Genomic DNA, 15,212 nt, shown 5'->3' on the forward strand with positions numbered 1-15,212 from the left:
AGGAGAAGGGGGACGTTTGCAAGCCGAGGAACACCATCCCAACTGTGAAGCACGGGGGTGGCAGTATCATGTTGTGGGGGTGCTTTGCTGCAGGAGGGACTGGTGCACTTCACAAAATAGATGGCATCATGAGGCAGGAAAATTATGTGGATATATTGAAGCAACATCTCAAGACATCAGTCAGGAAGTTAAAGCTTGGTCGCAAATGGGTCTTCCAAATGGACAATGACCCCAAGCATACTTCCAAAGTTGTGGCAAAATGGCTTAAGGACAACACAGTCAAGGTATTGGAGTGGCCATCACAAAGCCCTGACCTCAATCCTATAGAACATTTGTGGGCAGAACTGAAAAAAAACGTGTGCGAGCAAGGAGGCCTACAAACCTGACTCAGTTACACCAGCTCTGTCAGGAGGAATGGGCCAAAATTCACCCAACTAAGACAGGGAATTTTTACTAGGATTAAATGTCAGGAATATTGAAAAACGGAGTTTAAATGTATATAAGTGCTTGCCTTAGTTAGCATTTTAATGGTAGATATCATATGTTGAAACGTCTTTCCTGCCCTACCGGCTACTGATGTAATTCTTCTGTGAGCTGCTCCACGCCAAAACACTCTTGCTGCCTGCAGATGCCATTAGGCTAAAACTAGGCTATGTGCGCGGTGTGCATGTGAATATATTTCACATGATTTGCGATTGTGTTGGCTACTTTGTGCATGATTCCTCTATTGTACTACATAATTGATAAGTCGTGTACCTCCACTACACTACTTTGATAAGCATCAGTATGGGCTCCCGAGTGGGGCAGCGGTCTACGGCACTACATCTCAGTGCTTGAGGCATTACTACAGATACCCTAGTTCGAATCCAGGCTGTATCACAACTGGCCGTGATTGGTAGTCCCATAGGGCGGCGCACAATTGGCCCAGCATCATCTGGGTTTGGCCTGTGTAGACCATCATTGTAAATAAATAAAAAATAGTTTGTTCTTAACTGACTTGCCTAATTAAATCCAGGTAAAATAAAACCATTTTCAGGGATTAAGAAGTACGCCCACTGAAAAATACGGTGTATATCCTCCACTGGCTCTTTGTGTTTTACAAAACTGGACTCTCCTACATGAGTGAGCTGGTATTACGCTTGCTGTCCTTTCAGAATCACAAACCTGTCACACACTGAAGACCTATAGGTTCACCACTGTACTAACCTGTCACACACTGAAGGCCTATAGGTTCACCACTGTACTAACCTGTCACACACTGAAGGCCTATAGGTTCACCACTGTACTAACCTGTCACACACTGAAGGCCTATAAGTTCACCACTGTGTAACGTCTATAATACATATAAAGGCTGTTAAAATGTAACTGTTTTAAGAAAGGAGTGTATGTATTTGGCCTGGTGAAGTGGTTTTATGGAAGCTGATAATTATGATTTTTTTTTACTCTGCTGGTCTCGGGAAGAAATGAGGAGGACACCGAGACAAGACCGAGACACTCAATATGTGGTCTCGAGACCAAACTCGAGACCAAGACCAGTCTGGAGTGCTACAACACTGACGCCCAGCAAACCTGGTCTCCATTCAGATGTGTAATTGTTTTCGCCACTCAGTTACACGGTAATAGCTTAATAGCGTAACCCAGATGTGTTGGGTGCATCATCTGAAGAGCTCTTGAGAGGGAGGGAGGCAGAGACCTGCAAGGTGTTCATTACTTGTCAAAAGGTTGTTGAAGGTAGACTCAGCGAAATGACGTTGTCACAAGCGACACCGCAGATAGAGATGAGCGAGATGCAACACTTTGCTCTCACAGTCACACACAGTATCTGTGCATGTGCACACGCTGCTAGAGCCTGGTAGCACCAAACCAGCTATTCAATGCCCTTAGTTGTTGCAGAAATTGGCCCACTATGTGGTTTACTTTGTGCATCTATTTCATTTAGCTGAGTCTACCTTAAGGATGGATCCTCTGGCAAAACACGAACGGCCTCTGGAAGCAACGTCGGCACAATAACTGTTGTTCGGGAACTTCATGAAAGGGGTTTCCATGGCAGAGTAGCCCGCACACAAGCCTAAGATCACCATGCACAATGCCAAGCGTTGGCTGGAGTGGTGTAAAGCTCGCCACCATTGGACTCTGGAGCATTGGAAACGCGTTCTCTGGAGTGATGAGTGATGAATGGAAATGTGAATGGAAATCTTGGAAAGTGAAGGGAAATCTTAACGCTACAGCATACAATGACATTCTAGACGATTTTGTGCTTCCAACTTGGTGGCAACAGTTTGGGGAAGGCCCTTTCCAGTTTCATCATGACAATGCCCCCGTGCACAAAGTGAGGTCCATACAGAAATGGTTTGTCGAGATTGGTTGGAAGAACTTGACTGCCTGCACAGAGCCCTGACCTCAACCCCATCGAATACCTTTGGGATGAATTGGAATGCCGATTGCGAGACAGGCCTAATCGCCCAACATCAGTGCCCGACCCCACTAACGCTCTTGTGGCTGAATGGAAGCAAGTCCCCGCAGAAATGTTCCAACATCTAGTGGAAAGCCTTCCCAGAAGAGTAAAGGCTGTTATAGCAGCAAAGCGGGGACCAACTCCATATTAATGCCCATGATTTCAGAATGCGATGTTCGACGTTCAGGTGTCCACATACTTTTGGTCATGTAATATATGTGTACATACTGTATGCAGTGATGTGGTAGGTCTAGTGTGAGGGAGTGAAAAACATTGGTTCTTCTTTTACATTTTATTTGATTTAACTAGGCAAGTCAGTTAAATAACCAATCTTATTTACAATGACGGCCTACCACGGCCAAACCCGGACGACGCTGGGCCAATTGTGCGCCGCCCTATGGAACTTCCAATCACGGCCGGATGTGATACAGCCTGGATTCGAACCAGGGACTGTAGTGACGTCTCTTGCACTAAGATGCAGTGCCTTAGACCGCTGCGCCACTCAGGAGCTTGAGGGCTACTTCATGCATGACATTTCATTTGACGATTTAAGTAATTTAGGTCATAGGCTAGAATGTCAATAGACCTGGCTTTAAACAGTGGCATAATACATGGAAAGGTGAGAACCAGGGGGGGCACTTAAGCCTACAAAGCTTGGAGTTGTAGAGGTACAATTCATATACAGACAGTGCCATTTTCTGCTACATGTACATCAGGGTCTGCCTGATTGTTGATGCAGCAACAGCAACATAATCACCTCAGCAGAGTGCACAAAGATGGGCAGACAGAGCAAATATTTGAACAAAGCATAGATCAATGAAAAATCAAGAAGGGCCCCCGAAAAAAATAAATCTCCCTGGCAGAGACAAACATTAAAATCATGACAAGGACAAAGTGTTCCTGTATTTTTTAAGTGCGGCCCTCTTTGTCCCCCAGCTCGGATTAATTCATGAGGAACAGCCAAGCCGCACCCATCTACCCTTATTCATGCATTTTTGATTTATTCCTTCCTTAACTAATCAAGGATATGATCATTACTCAGGAAGATGCAGGGGTGAACCCCTCGAACTCCTGGCAGGTCAAGGGAAGGCCGATGCCCTCATTGTGGTTACCACACCAGCGACAGTTGCTCTCTGATAAAAAAAATGGTGATAGATACGCCCTCGACTGATACCCCTCAAGGCCATTTGTCAATGGAATGGGAGGGGAGAGAGCCCAACAGAGTTGTATAAGGATGGAACCGACATAGAACACAAGCAAGGATGGTGTCAGAGCTCAGGGCTCACGGCACGGAGACTGTGCTGCTGTCCCCCGGGGCATTGGTCTCCCGGCTGGCTTGGACTGGAAGTGAAGCGGAGACCACACTGCCAACGGGAGCAGCACAGGAAGTGGGGGGGGGGGGACAAAAGGTCACTGTTTGAGGAATGTGGTGGCCGGGTTCCATTTACGATGTGCTCGCCCAATCAGACGCCAGCTTGGTGAGCGGCCAACTCGGAAGGCGAGAGAGCGTCTTGGCTTACAGGAATGGGAGATGGAAGGGGAAGGGAGAGGGGGGGGGGGCTTGAGCTGTGTGAGGCTCTGCAGAAAAACTAAATGAATGGATTATGAGTGCAACACATTGAGGTTTGCGTGCTGGACGCCACCCAATTAATGGAATACTCCCATTGCGATTACTAATTAAGGTCATTAATACACATGCGAACAGGGGAAAGGCTAACGGTCTCTCTCCCTGCCGCTCTCATTTCTACATAGCTCGCCTCGTTCTGGAATCGCTTTTGGGGAGAGAGAGGCATTTTGGAAGAGGTCTGTTGCTGGCCGCACTTCAGTTGAGATTCTCATCTGCACATAATTCACTTTCAAAGGGCAGAGGGGCTATGGAGAGAATCCTTAATTACGCCGGCATCGTGTACAACATAGACAAATGTTTATACGTCGGCCACTCTAATGAGAAACCAATAATGGATGCAAACAGCAATCGCTTGCCTTTCTCTCTCGCCACTTCCCCCGAAAAGCCATACGGGACAATCCGAAACAGGGCTTTTTGGAGAGCGCAACCTCATTCATCAATTCTCCTTTATGCTCGGGATCATGCAATACTATACTCAGCCGTCAATGTAGCCATAAATCTCGCTTTATAGGGCCTAACATGGCAGATATTTCTCCATTAAAGGGTCATTCTGTGCTAGGGGGTTAGTGTATGGATGCAGGCAATTGTAATGGTCAAGCCTAGACAGTGATGCCCTAATTTATATGCTGTATAATTTCTACAGGATCATTAGGCAAATGTACCAGTTTGCTATATCACTACAATTGTTATTACGTACACAAGGAATAATGACAGTGTGTTGGAAATTAATTGTATTTAAACCTTCATTAAAACCTGTAATTATTTCACAGCAAGACGCCAGCAGGGTTATCGGGCGTTTGTTTGCAAATCCTCGAAAGTACATTATTGAAGTGCCGTGTGATATTGTGTAGTGTACCTTCTATGTAATTACCATGTGGATTTAATTATCATCTAATATAATAACATATGCCTTTTAGCAGACGCTTTAATCCAAAGCCATACACACATAGATTTTATGTGCGTGTGTTCCCGCGAATCAAACCCACTTTCCTGGCATTGCAAGTACCATACCCTACCAACTGAGCTATAGAGGACCAATATAAATAAACTTGATGACAGGTTATGTGGTTACCAGGTGTCCATCCAACCATTTCATGCGACTGAATTACCTGATGCATGAAAAAAGTCACAACCGGGCTGATGGAAACAGGATATGCCGGTAAAAACGTAATAAGCGCCGAAAGACAGTTTGTTCGTTAGACATGGTGTGATCTTTATATGTTAGTCAAATTAATTATGGGAGAAATTGCGGTGGAAACGCCTTAATGCGTAAATATGATATAATAACCATCACATCGAAGTAAAGTTGGAGTCACGCGAGGATATGTTTGTGTGGTCCCCCCACTACAACTCAGGAAACCATGCATTTTATTAGGCAACAAATGAAATAAGTTCTGATTAACTTCACAGGGTGGTGAAAGTGCACGTGATGAGCTTGATGCTCCTTTCCAATAAATATTGAGGGTCTTATTCTTGTGACGATCGATGTTTTGGTGCCATTTGACAAATAAAAATAATATTGCTCTTATCCATAATGATCTCATAATGTAGGTTGTCTACCTGCACCATATCTGCGAGCTGTTGCAAAAATTTTAATATTCACATGAAAATCTGTCGCAAATTGGATGGAAACCTAGCTATTGAGGAACAACAGGCAGCTGAGAAGAGAACAAAGTCGCGGGAGCCAATCGTCTCATCTAATTTCCCACAATTCAGTGCGGTGTCGCGCCGGCAGGCGGGCTTGGTGAATCTCAGCCCTCAGCGGCCTTATCTCCCGGCGGAGGAAACGGAGGTCCTTTAAAAGGTCTGAGGTCATTTCCTCTGCCTCGGGGCTCATACAGGAAAATATAAAATGTCTCCATTCGGCCAGCCCCTGCTTTCTTTCAAATGCCTGAGCTGCCTTTTTCAAGATTTTAAGAGGCCCTCGGGGCCTCCGGATGGAAAATGAGTGGCTTCGGTTCCCCCAGACCCTCAGATGAAGCTAATCCATATCTCACTCCTACTAAATGAGAAACATCCAAAGGGAATCAGAGGGAACAATAGAGGGAGAGAAAGAGAGAGAATGCCTCCCCTCTTACCCACAGAGCTCGACGACCCTTAAAGCCTTTCACAACTTCCTGTTCACATTGCTCTCCGGCTAGTCCAGGGCGTGAGTCAGCGATGGGAAGACGGAGAGGCTCATTCAAGGCCCGTGCGATGCAGAGGTGAAAGGCAGCCACGCTGTGAATCTAGGCAGGCGGAGGATTGATTGATCTGGTCCTGGCTGCTGCAGGAGCCATTGAGTCCTAAGGCAGATGGATGAGTGTGTGGCTGGGGGTGTAGGCTGGGGGTGGGGGAGAGGAGAGGATGTACTATCCTAGCCTCAATGTGATTGTGCACTCTTTGCGAGTGTGTTTTTCATGGGTTCCGAAATGATTGACACCCTTGATAAAGATGAGCAAAAATGACTGTATTAAATAAATGATTCAAATACTGAGCTGTATTGTACGCAAAAAAAAGGAAAATTATATTGTTTTATACTGATACAATTGGCAGAGAAAAAGATTGTCTGATTCTGTAATATTTTTTTTTTCTCAAAAAGGTAGCGTTCAAAATGTTGATTTTGTGGCAAATTAACAATTTCTTTGTGTATTTTGATGTGTGCTTAGGGTTATTGTCTTGCTGGAAGATCCACTTGCGTCCAAGTTCCAGCCTCCTGGCAGAGGCCACCAGGTTTTTGGCTAAAATGTCCTGCCGTTGATCTTAACAAGGGACCCAGGACCCATAGCGTCAATGATCCACCACCATATTTTACAGTAGGTATGAGGTTATTTTTTTGCATTCTCATTTCAACGCCAAAGACCTCTATTTTCAATCATCTTTTTTTGTATTTTACCCCCTCAGGGAGGTGAAGGTCGAGTCATGCGTCCTCCGAAACATGACCCGCCAAACTGAGCTTCTTAACACCCGCCCACTTCACCCGGAAGCCCGCCGCACCAATGTGTCAGAGGAAACATCGTTCACCTGATGACTGTCAGCCCACAGGCACCAAGTCCGCCTCGAAGGAGTCACTAAAGCACAATGAGCCAAGTAAAGCCACCCTGGCCAAACCCTCCCCTAACCCGGACGACACTGAGTCAATCGTGCAACTCCCGATCACGACTGGTTGTGATACAGCCCGGGATTGAACCCGGGTCCGTGCCTTTGACCGCTGTGCCACTCGGCAGGACCTCATTTTCAATAATCTTGACCCCTACCCTTTTTGACAATTGTTTTAATCACTTGTTAAACAAAACCTCTTTCTCTGAGCAATTGTACTAGTATAAATAATATAATAAATAAAAAAATGTAGCATACTTTTATAGCGCTTTTCATTACAATCTAAAAGTGCTTTAAGCAAACAAACAAAAACAACATGCAATTTTGGAAAGCAAAAACAAATAGTTAGTAATGGATAATGGCAGGCAGGGTAGTTAATTCATGGCTTGAGCAGTCAGCGCCAGGAGGAAGGCTACAATAGAGGCAGTCCGGAGATGACCTGGAGGGTGGTCACATCAAGGGGGTTTTAGACTGGTCCAGAGCCGTTCATCAGGGCAGCCTGGCCTGTGCCATCTCTGAAGCAGTGCTTCTCAGTAAAAGTCTCTGAAGTTAAACTCCATGGGTAGAACTTCCCCACTCCCGATGTGTTGTACCCACCTGGGTGAAAACACGACAGCCGCCACAAAAGCACACTAACCACTGGAGAAAACTGCAAAAAACTTCAACCTCTGCATCTTCAACGAGCCTTCCCCTTACTTCAAATCAAAACATATCTAGCTAGTTTGCTAGCAAGTTAGCTAGCTGAGCTTCTTGATGACAGTGACGCATTAGTTAGGTGAAACCATCTGATTTGCCAGTTATACCATGTCGATAGCTAACTAATTAGCTAACAAAAACATCTCGGGGAAAAAATGCTATCAACAGTACCAAAAAATTATTAATATTTACAATTTTACAGGAGTACCTAGGCTGCTATTCTGGCACTATGGCAATGATGGACCATGCGTGCATTTGTGTGTGACACTTGTACAGTGACCCACACATCGCTGTCTCCCTACAACAAACAGGTTGATCTCCCACTATTTTCTCTCAGTGCATCTCACATTTTCTTCATCTTTCCCAGAGATGACTGGTTGCTGACCTCTTGCACCTTCCCCTTTTCTCGCGCTTTACTGCACGCTCACTGAGCTGAACTAAATACAAATAACACAGGATAGGAGGAAGAGGGAATTGGCCCGGCTTGTTGCCGGTTCGCTGTCTGTCTGATGGTGCCACGGTGATAATAAAAAAAAAAAGCACTGCTTCTGACATTTAAACAAGCGCCAGGTCAAAAGGGCAGACGACTGAAAACAAAGTGATACTGGATCAGGGCGACGCGGTGCTCTTTTTTTATGACAGACACGAAGCCTGCTCTGACCCATGCCTTCCTGCTTCTCTTTGAGGGGAAATGCATTCACCTTTACAAGGATGGAGAGGATGAGAGAGCATCTTTTGAAAGTAACAAATCTATTTAGAAGCAGATCGTGGAGACTAGAGTAACCTCTGAACATTGATGTTATCATAAAAAGGTCTTATGGGTAATGCTACAACATTGCTCCCTCACTAGGAGACAATAATAAAAAAAGAAATGCTGGTCAGGGATCAAGAAGAAAAAAAAACACAGGCCCTCTGTGTCAAGCTCTCTAAAATCTGAAATATATTGCACATGTATTTCAACATCAGTATGAAAGGAATGAGGCCCTGGCTGTCAATAGTGATCAGAGACATAGGTTACATGAAAGGAATATGCCAGAGATTTGCCTTTATACAGAAACACATGGCTTCTGACGAGACCATTACTCTCTCTCTCTCCCTCTCACACCGTGTCTACTTCTGTGTCTCTTTCTGTCTCTCTCTCAGGGCTGGACCATCATTTCCACTCGTAAAATACAGACGCTTATACTTGGCTCTTGGCATCACTGCATTCCAGGCGGGTGAGGTATGGGAAACTAGTCTCCCACACCCGCGAGCGCAGAGCTGAGTGCCTGGCCTTTCAGATCATAACTCACCAGGCCAGTGCCTGGACACAGAGAGACTCTACTGTACTTCATCTGCAATTTACTTCTCACCTCTGGTGTACCCTGATACTCCCTCAATCCTTTCTCCCTGTTTTCCACAAGCAATGGGTCCATCCATCCTCCTAACAAGGGAAACAGGCTGACTTATGATGGCCTACATGAGTCACCAGCAACACATTAACATTTTAGTAATTTAGCAGACGGTCTTATCCAGAGCGACTTACAGGTGCAATTAGGGTTACGTGCCCTGCTCAAGGGCACATCGACAGATTTTTCACCAAGTCGTCTCGGGGACTCAAACCAGAGACCTTTCGGTTACTGGCCCAAAGCTTTTAACCGTTAGCCTACCTGCCGCCCCACACAAAGGTGGTTAAGCCACGCCGAGGGTTTTTCCAGCCTCCACATTTGACCCGGCACACAACAGGTGGGATCTATCCAGGTAAGGACGGCTAGGAAGGCGGCTTCACCTTGAAGGGGGCCGCGTTGCTGAGTGAGGAAGCTGCAAAAAGCAATTAAAAGTATTGATGGAAGTTCAATAGCGCTTAAACAGTGCTGCCAGACACCTCGGGGCAAGTACCAGACTAATCAGTTTTTCTTCTCTCCTCCTCCAAGGCTGGCTTTAGCCATTGAAGGACTCGACACAAACAGAGCGACGGAGCTGCCGTTAGCGTAGAGTGTGCAACAGGCTTAAGAGGAGAACAAAAGGAAAAGTACTTGTATTATACTTACAGTACTGCAGCAGCTCGGCTGGAGCAGGGAATAGCTCTACAAATAGCTTGAGACGAAAGACGAGAGGGATAGTAATCCATGTTTACCTGAACCGTACTTGCCTGTTAGCCTTCTCATTGGATATGTATACCCGAGTAGCATTTTGAATATGAGCCGCTACTGTCACGGCGCCATTGTTCGGTTTGCTGTGTCAACATTTCATTCATCGCGAGTATACAGAGAGCACAGGCTAATGCTGTTTTCCAGGAAAGAGGAGGAAAGAAAAAGAGTGAACGAAGACGTACTGTGGCTAGGGAGGGGTTGCACGACAACTGCCTATCCTCTGACGTCCTTCCAGCGAGCGAGCGTCATCACAAGGACTAGTTGTTTACCTCCATCCTTCCTCCAGCTAGCGCTACCTGCTAAATCATTGATTTACAACATGCAGGCGCTTCCTTGACTGAGGTCTATGTTTAGGCCAGGGCCTGGCTCCAAACGCTTCCTATGACAACATCTGCCTTGAAGAGTGATCGTCACGCCACGGACGGTGGCAGACACAAGGCTCCCGTGGCTAACACACGGCTCAGCATGTGCACTGCGTAGGGAATAGGGTGCCATTTGGGATACAATGACCTTGGTGACGTACCTTTGCATTGGTTGGTGTTCTTGTCCAGGATCGCCTTGGTTGACACAATTTTTCCATATCTGTGAAGAGAAAAGAGATGACAGAGCATTTTAGTATTACACTAGACTGGCTTTATGACCTTAGGCTAGGCATGACATCACTCAAATAGACATCAAGCATTTAAAGTGCCTCCTCCATCTTTTCCATACCTCTATAACTACCAGTCGTAAAGTTGGACAACAATGCACTAATGTCAAAAAATTCATCAACGGTTCATAACAACATTTGGCGAAGCAGAGTAACATTTTAGAACGACTAGGCGGAATGTTTCTAGAACAAAACGACATCTGGAATATTCTTAGAATTCAGTACTGCTATTACCATTACAGTAGGCTATTTGTCCTCTCTCAATTCTCCAACCCCCACTTGGCCTATTCAATAAATAAATGTAGCGAGCCACGAATGCTCTCTCGATAACCATTACCGATGTTGGGAAATAAACAGCGGAAGTTAACACATCGGGAATGTCTACGACCACTTCATCTCTCCCATTAATCAAACAACTGCACTACGACTCGCTGCGGCAAAAAAAACTCACCGTTACGGACTGCGCGTGGACTAGAGGATGACTGCGTCAGTCAGCTCTCTCTTTGTGTGTGTGCGCGCCTGCCTGTGTGTTTGTTACTGTGTGTATGCGCGCGTGCCTGTACGTGCCCTTGTGTGTGCGTAGGAAATTGAGCTTCTCTCTCAGTAAATAGGGAAGTGCGCAGCATCCTGGCTCATATTTCACCAGCGGGGGATAATTGTGCCGTTTCTCAACTCACAGTGGAAACTCTATTTACTGCATGCTACGGTGGGGTGGGTGGCAGTTATGAACTGATGAGCACAAAGAGGAAAACTACAGCCTAACACTACAGCCTCCTGGATACCAATCAGACTGTTGTCTTGATGGGATAGAGGCGCATGGGGAATTTGACTGTGGGTACGTCCCAAATGGCCCCTATTCCCAATTAGACTGGGTCAAAAGTAGTGTCCTATGAAAAGAATAGGGTGCCATTAGGGACGCTGGGCTACAGACGGAAACTTGTGAGTAAGAAATATCAACAGGGATTTGTAATCACTGAGAGAATTCGAGGGCGTCTCCCAAGAGCAATAGAACAGATTGGATTGAACATGGGGTTCGTGGCGTTGATATACTCAAAGCACAAATGTTTCATTTGATTGATGTCGCGCTGTTGAGGAGAACGCTTACTAAGTAAGCATGGCACTCATTCGTTTACGCCTGCCGTATCCTGTGCACGTGACAAATACGCTTGGATATGACATTTTCGTTGTTGCATCATGACCCGTGACACAATGGTAAAAATGAGCGTGGAGGACTTTGTGTGAGCGTGTAACTCTACGCTTGTGAATATCGGGTTCAACAGAGCAGACCTCGGAAATCGGTTATCAGAGCTTTACATTTTCACAGCTAACCCCATGAAGTTACACATCAACTGTAAAACGTATACTGTTAGCGTTGCACTGATCAACGTGTGTGTTTATTTGTGTGTGTGTGTGTGTGTGTGTGTGTGTGTGTGTGTGTGTGTGTGTGTGTGTGTGTGTGTGTGTGTGTGTGTGTGTGTGTGTGTACAGTCGGCTCGTTCTAGGAACCAGTTAAAAAAGGCCTCCTATTGGCATGTAGTTGGGGAAAGTTATCATTCTAACTTTGTTTGGGTCCACTGGGACCAGGAGACACTCGTTTCCGGTTGCCAACTAATCATGGCTCGTCTCAGTACATGTTAAAGATGGTTCATCAATGCATCCTGTCTGTGATCCAAAAATACCCCACAAAGACACCAGGGGTGGGATGAAAAGAAAAGGTAGTATCATGCATCTAGCCCATAATGAAGAATTTTGGAAGTATACAGGGAATACAAGCTGTACACGAGCTGTGTGTGTGTGTGTGTGGACACCGTGCTGGCGGCTCCTCTTCCAGGACTGGTTGGTGAGGCTTTGATGTGACAGAGACAGTCCCTGTGAAGCCCAGGTTTAACAATGGTGATACTGAAGCTCTTCTCAAGCCGGTCTCCACTAATCCTATTTCAATCTCTCTCGGTCTCCGTTATGACTGTCTTTACTGACCCTAGTCAGTCCTCCCCCAGTCCCTCTCTCTCCCTGTTTCACTTCCTCACTCTCTCTCTGGCTCCCTCTTCTCTTTCTCTCTCTCTCTCTCTAGTAGTCTACCGCAGTTTCGCGGGACCCGCCCGCAAGGTCTGAGAAAGGCCTTTTTACCTTAGGGTAAAAAATGACCCGCCTTCACTAAACCCCTAAAATAAAGCAGCTTAATTGAATTTTAAACCCCAAATCTATTTTGCATGAAGAAACAACCTGTCATTCATCACAAACGTTGTGCATATCTGGGTTTTCCCTCTTCACAATGCAGAAAGACTGCATTTAATCAGGGGACACCACTCGTTTTTATTACAACACACCTGTTATAATTGTTTTCTTTTCTAACGTAGAGGTTTATTATTATTATTATTGCTAAAGGTACTGCATAGGTGTAAACTTGAACTTTTTAGCAAGAGATAGCACTTGTACAGCCTAAGAAAGTAGCAGAAATGTGCAGAAAGTCATTTTGAATGCATTTTATTGAAGGGGAACAATAACAGTCTTGAACTTTTTTGGCATTTAGTGATATATTCTTATATACTGTAAAATGAGGAATTCAACTACAAAATACTAGTCTAATCCCATTTTTTGAACCATTGTCCCCACCCACAAGGTGTATAAACAACAACAATAAATAAGAATAAAATAAGATAATAGATACAAAACAAAAACGTGAAGAACATAAATCAATCAACACTAATTAGCACATGTAGGACAATATGCAAGTGTGTGTGCATGGACTTTGCAGATGTATTCTGACATGTGCAGCACATAGTATTTGTTTTAAGTCCTTCTTTGGGGGGCAGAATTGTCATCTCCTCTTCTTGCCTGCCCCAGCTGCAGCCTCATGTGGATCAGGACAAGATTCAGTCCCCTGAACAGCTTTCACAAGCGCTGCAGAGGCTGCTGTGCGGGGGAGGCACTCCCTTCATTGAATGTGTGGGGTTACAAATGCCTTTCCCAGCTGCTCCAGGAACACTCTCATCTTGTTCCGCTTATCAGGCATCCAGGTAGGGTTGATCTTGTTTCATATCACAAAGGCATTGTATGAGGACACATCCATGATGTTATGGAAGATGACCAGGGGCCAGCGGGCAGTCATCCTCCTGTAGCTGTAAATTCCTTGTCCAGGTTGTCCACGCCTCCTTTGTTGTGGTTGTCGTCCAGTATGCTTCCTGTCCTCACTATCACTGATCTCAGCCGTTTTGTGCAGTGAGCTAAGGAGGACCACATTCTTGTTCCTTTTTGGGAGGTAAGAAACTGTTTCACTTTTTGTAATGTTGGGGTCACTCTAGGAAAAGTAATCAAATTCCAAGTTGAAAACTTGGAAAAAACTCTGCTGTTAAACATAGGGACATGTCATTTTTGACCTTTAAGACAACACAAGGGTTAAAGTACAAAAGGGAAAATAAATAAACATAAATATGGGATATATTTGCGATGGTGTTTGTTCTTCACTGGTTGTTGCCCTTTTCTTGTGGCTACAGGTCACAAATCGTGCTGCTGTGATGGCACACTGTGGTATTTTACCCAATAGATATGGGAGTTTATCAAAATTGGGTTTGTTTTCAAATTCATTGTGTATCTGTGTGATCTGAGGGAAATGTGTGTCTCTAATATGATCATACATTTGGCAGGAGGTTAGGAAGAGCAGCTCAGTTTCCACCTCATTTTGTGGGCAGTCTGCACATAGCCTGTCTTCTCTTGAGAGCCAGGTCTGCCTACAGCGGCCTTTCTCAATAGCAAGGCTATGCTCACTGAGTCTGTACATAGTCAGAGCTTTCCTCTCTCTCTCTCTCTCTGAATACTACAAAGGAATACAGGCGTTGAAATCTGTACAAATTTACTAATTTGACAGTTTTCTGGGCATTGAAATATGATGCGTAGCCTCAACCACATCTTCTACTTTTTGGGTGGAGGTTGAGGTCTTGATGATAAGACATTGAATCATTTGAATCGTTTGAATATCCACCTTTTTCCTCCCTGGGTGAAATTATCCAGGCATATTTCATTTCTGCCATAGCGCTGTGGGTGAAGTGGTTCTTATGTGGGGATGGAGAGCAGGCCGGAGCCAGCACACGTCACTGGTGCAGCTTTGCAGAAGGAGGGGTGAGGGAGACTGGCAGACCACCCAAGCGTGGTGTTGTCCCCCCGCTGGCTCTCCAAAGGCCCTCGCTGTCTGGGTGTTTGTTTGCTGTGGTAGACATGTGAAGTGGCATGACAGGTAGGTGGGAAACAGCTCCAGGCAGTTTCTGCTTCATGTCTGTGTTTCCACTGACTACATGGTATAACCACATCCACTAGGGGGATACAGTCACAGTCTGTCCTGTGTGTGTGTGTGTGTGTGTGTGTGTGTGTGTGTGTGTGTGTGTGTGGGGGGGGGGGGGCACCCCAGGGTGTCTGACGAGGGGGTCTGAGAAACAGATTGAGTGATACAGTGAAAGCAGGAAAGTGAAACGGGAAAGAAGGAGAGAGAGTGCGAGCGAGAGAGAGAGGTGTGTTACATCAAGGTATGGCACCTTGGAATCCCGGGCCCCTGAGTTGGTGTCACATTCTGGTTGACCCTCA

At 45.5% G+C, this 15,212-nt stretch overlaps 1 protein-coding gene across 1 annotated transcript in view; it reads right to left on the reverse strand.

The window, feature by feature from the left end:
• Positions 1 to 15,212, reverse strand: part of LOC120022862 (RNA-binding motif, single-stranded-interacting protein 3-like) — a 195,614-nt gene that overhangs the window by 164,387 nt on the left and 16,015 nt on the right. The window contains exon 2 of the mRNA XM_038966907.1: positions 10,512 to 10,570. Coding sequence (XP_038822835.1) covers positions 10,512 to 10,570 — 59 coding nt within the window. The remainder of the gene's footprint in view (positions 1 to 10,511; positions 10,571 to 15,212) is intronic.

The sequence above is a fragment of the Salvelinus namaycush genome, chromosome 27, assembly GCF_016432855.1.
Source record: "Salvelinus namaycush isolate Seneca chromosome 27, SaNama_1.0, whole genome shotgun sequence".
In the NCBI taxonomy this organism is placed as follows: domain Eukaryota; kingdom Metazoa; phylum Chordata; class Actinopteri; order Salmoniformes; family Salmonidae; genus Salvelinus; species Salvelinus namaycush.